Source organism: Vigna umbellata, chromosome 7 (genome assembly GCF_029865625.1).
Source record: "Vigna umbellata cultivar VRB3 chromosome 7, Vumbellata_1.0, whole genome shotgun sequence".
NCBI lineage: Eukaryota > Viridiplantae > Streptophyta > Magnoliopsida > Fabales > Fabaceae > Vigna > Vigna umbellata.
Window position 1 is genome coordinate 36373814 of NC_142171.1, and position 4005 is coordinate 36377818.

Here is a 4005-nt window from a genome sequence, read left to right on the forward strand (position 1 = left end):
AACTTGGTCTTTCAATGATGACGAACAAACAAGTGCAAAAATGGAGGAGGGAGAACACTGCTATGAAGAGGAAGTTGAAATAAAATTCAAATCCCTAAAATGGAGAGAGAAGACAGTGATAAGGAGAGAAGATAGAGTTCGAAAACGAAGAGGACAGTTTCGGAATCCAAACTTCAACCCATTCCAAATCAGATTTTAAATCAAATTCGACCAATTAACACTTGACACGTGACATTGTCAAATTTTTGTCAAAATATCGCCATCCTATATGAAAATACGGTACAACCTTGATATGACACAAAAGCTTACTTTTATGCTTGTCACAAAGATTGGCCTACTTTTATGTAATATAAATGTTGTATTTGCACTTTTTAGGATTGGATAGACATTTTGTTGGACTTAATAGTGTCAAAAAGATTTTGTTTTCGTGTATTCAATTTAGTTTATATTATTATATTTTCTTTAAGATGTAAATTGAGAAGAAAATCTAATTAGAGTTACAAATTATCATATTACTGTATGTATTAACTATAATGGATAGAAATTCCATTTATAAAATATATAATACACTTTGCTATAAAAAAGTGTATACATTTAGAAATTCCATATGAAGTTCATCAATTTATACCATGAACACCATATTCCTATATGAAATTTTGACTAACATCATAGTAGTATTCAGAATTTAGATTATAATTGATGTAGTATATACACTTCTTCTTTTAATATCCATGTTTGTCATCCTTTAAATAAAAAAAATTAAGCGAACCAAATCAAATTATATATATACATTTCTCGACAAAATAAATTCTAATATTCATTATAAACAATAAATAATAAAATGCATTAATAATTATTATTTAAATATCCATAAAGTTAAATCAAAGTCATGAGAAGTAAACTAGATTAAATACTACACATAATGTTATAAAACAAATCCCTAACAAATAATAATTTGTTAGAAATATCACACCATATTATTAATATGATAGCACCAACACAAAAGTGCAATTTATGTCTGATAATTCTAGATAAAATAGACTGGCTGCATGTGAATAGATGCCATAAAGTCTAATTTTTGATCCATAGAGAGATAAAACATGATGAAATTGCAAAAGCAAAAGGGAAATTGCAACCTAAGAAATCCAATTTCTTCCCGATTTACGAAATGGATGCGTCGTGAGTCATTCCCCAACTGCGAATCCCAAAGAGTAACTCCCCTGAGGCAATCAAGAATTCCATAGCCTGCTGTTTTGACAGCAACCTCACCACGCCCTGCAACGTTCTCATCCGTAGATCATCTGCTTTTTTTATGATGGGTATCAGCTCTGTGATCTTCTCAGTCATATCCATCTCACAACTCATCATCTCGCTTGCAGTCTCCTGCCACTCTGCTAGCTCTTCCGTGATCTCATTCTCCTCTTTCACCTTCACAAAAATTAAAATAAAAAACTAATTTCAACAAAACAAGAAACTTTCACGTGAACATTCTACTAAAACATCAAATTTCATTTTACTCTGTCTGTCTTGTCTTTACTTCTGTTCATCCCAATAAACGACAAATGTTCTGCTAATTTTCTTCTAATCACAAAATTTAAATCTACTCCATATTGTTAACAATTCATGTAAATTCTTAAATGCAATTATTTACTATTTTGTTTCTATGAAAGAGAGAACCACCAATTGGAAAACCCTGATGCATGTTACTTTAACAGGTTGCATAGCAGAAAACTTTATGAATTGAAAAGTGAGAAAAAAAGAAGATAATTAAAAGAGGGAAAGAGTGTTAGATACAGTGTCACACTGGAGATCGCTCATGAGACGAAACTGGGAGGGGCTGAGGTCGCCGAGGTCTCCGGTGCGGATGCCATAGAGGATATCGATGATGTGAGACTCAAAGAGGAGGGAAGACTCTGTGTAGATGAGGTGGAAGATGGTGGTGGGGCGCCACCCAGTGATCCAGTGGAGGGAGCGCTCAAGGGTGGTGGTCCATGGCGCAAGGAATACGCTGAGAGGATCTCTCTCCACCTCCTCCCACTTTTCTACGAAGTAGTCTTGGTGCTGTCTCATGATCCTGTCCATGGCTTCTTCAGAGTGGTCATCCTTCAGCTCCTTCACCATGACCTTCAACTGCAGGAACCAAAATCTGTGAAAGTTGGCGAAAGAAGTGACCATGGCAATACTTTTTTGGGTTTGTGAGTTTGGCTTTGGTAATAATTTATGGTTGTTGTGGTTGTTGGTATCTGAATGAAGATAGGGTTTGAGGTGGCCTCACATGCATGCAGGTCTTACGTGTTTCATTCCCCGAGTTCAACATGTCCAACGCTCTTTGACGCAATTCACCACCCAATACTTTTTCTTTTTATTTCCCAATGATCAATACGTCCAAAATATATACTCGATAAAAGCAAAAACTATAAAGTAGAAAACGCCTCATAATACGACTAGGTAATTTTATTCTTTACATTTTATCTTTAAAAATAAATTAGTATGTGTACCTTATCTTCAAAATCCCTTACTACTACGTGTACCTGTAACAATGGAATATGATCACACTTGTCTTAAAATTAAAAAATTAATTTTGAAAAAGAAATATTATTTAAGAAAAATCCTGACAATTAAATTGATTAAAATAAAAATAATTTTGAATTTTGTCAGATAAAGTTTCGGGTTTTATAAATTAAAAGATAATTGTAAAAAATGGATTGAAAAGTAATTAGTTATGTACACATCAAAAATTAACTATAAATTATTATAATTTTTTTTATTAATTTTCATAATCACTATCTTAAAACTATACTGACATTAATTTATATTAATAATAATATAAAATTGTCTACATAAGCTATATATTTATTTATATTTTATTTTACATCATTTTAACTATTGAAATTTTATTCTTTTTTCTTTCATGTGGTATAATTTTGAATAATTTTTTTTATTACCTACAGGCGTGAGATATGAGGTAGAAATATATGTGAATAGCAATAAATTACTTTCTATCCATAGGTCTAATTGTTTCAAAACTTAAAATTCTATTTTTACAATATTATTTATTGTTAATATAATATGAATTTGCTGGTTATCTAATTGATTTAAGTTGGTTTGGATGACTATTCCGTTAAAAAAATGCACAATAGTATTTTTTATAATTTTGTTCAATGTTTCTTATGTTCCATATTTTTTGTTCAAAATATATTTATATTCACTTAAAAAATTGCACAATAGTATTTTTATAATTTTTGGTAAAAATTTCTTATGTAACATATTTTATATTCAATATAGAATGTGACTTAATAAATATAAATTTTTACATCATCTAAAAATACTTAAACCAAAAGGTCATTTCAATTAGTTTAGTTATTTTGTTGCACTTGTACTGCACCAACAAACTAATGGCTTGTGTGTTCATGAAAGCTTTGGTTTTGTAATGTGCTTATACATACTTTAGGTAACTTTATATTTGTTTCACCATGTCCTATTTTGAGTGTCCTATATTATAAATGGTGGAATTTTCTCTTTGATGATATTAGATCATATATCCTTGCTTGTTTGGTTAATCAATTACATAATTTAAATTGATGTTTTATATCTTCTTTATAGTATAGGATTAAAATTTAAAGTGTGAATGGTTTTTGTTCTAATCTCAATGATGGATAATGTATATATGGATATTTCTTTTTAACTGATATTGATTATTTTCTGCTAATATGATTTAAAAAAATTAATTAAGTTTGTAAAACATATAATTTAGTTTTATATTTTATAGTTATATGATTTAAAATAATTTTGCTCACAAAGGTAAATATTGTTTATATAGTAGGTAAATGTTCAAAATGGTAAAGAGGAATTCACGGCATTTTGTTCTTTGAATATTGTTTATCATTGTAGAAATTAAAAAAATAAAACAATGTTTCAGGAATGTTATAGGGAAAATTATACATTTATACAGGATAAAAAAATTAAGAATATTTTTGAAATTTTAATAAATTATAGGATTTTTTT

General features: G+C 29.2%; 1 protein-coding gene across 1 annotated transcript; it reads right to left on the reverse strand.

Moving 5' to 3' along the window:
• Positions 1-925: 925 nt before the first annotated feature.
• LOC124819815 (transcription factor-like protein) lies at positions 926-2210 on the reverse strand. The gene is made up of 2 exons (XM_047291401.2): positions 1795-2210; positions 926-1428 (listed from the first exon to the last, which is right to left on the reverse strand). Exons 1-2 carry the CDS (start codon positions 2173-2175, stop codon positions 1162-1164), a joined length of 648 nt encoding a protein of 215 aa, XP_047147357.1. The 5' UTR covers positions 2176-2210; the 3' UTR covers positions 926-1161.
• Between the last annotated feature and the right edge of the window lie 1795 nt (positions 2211-4005).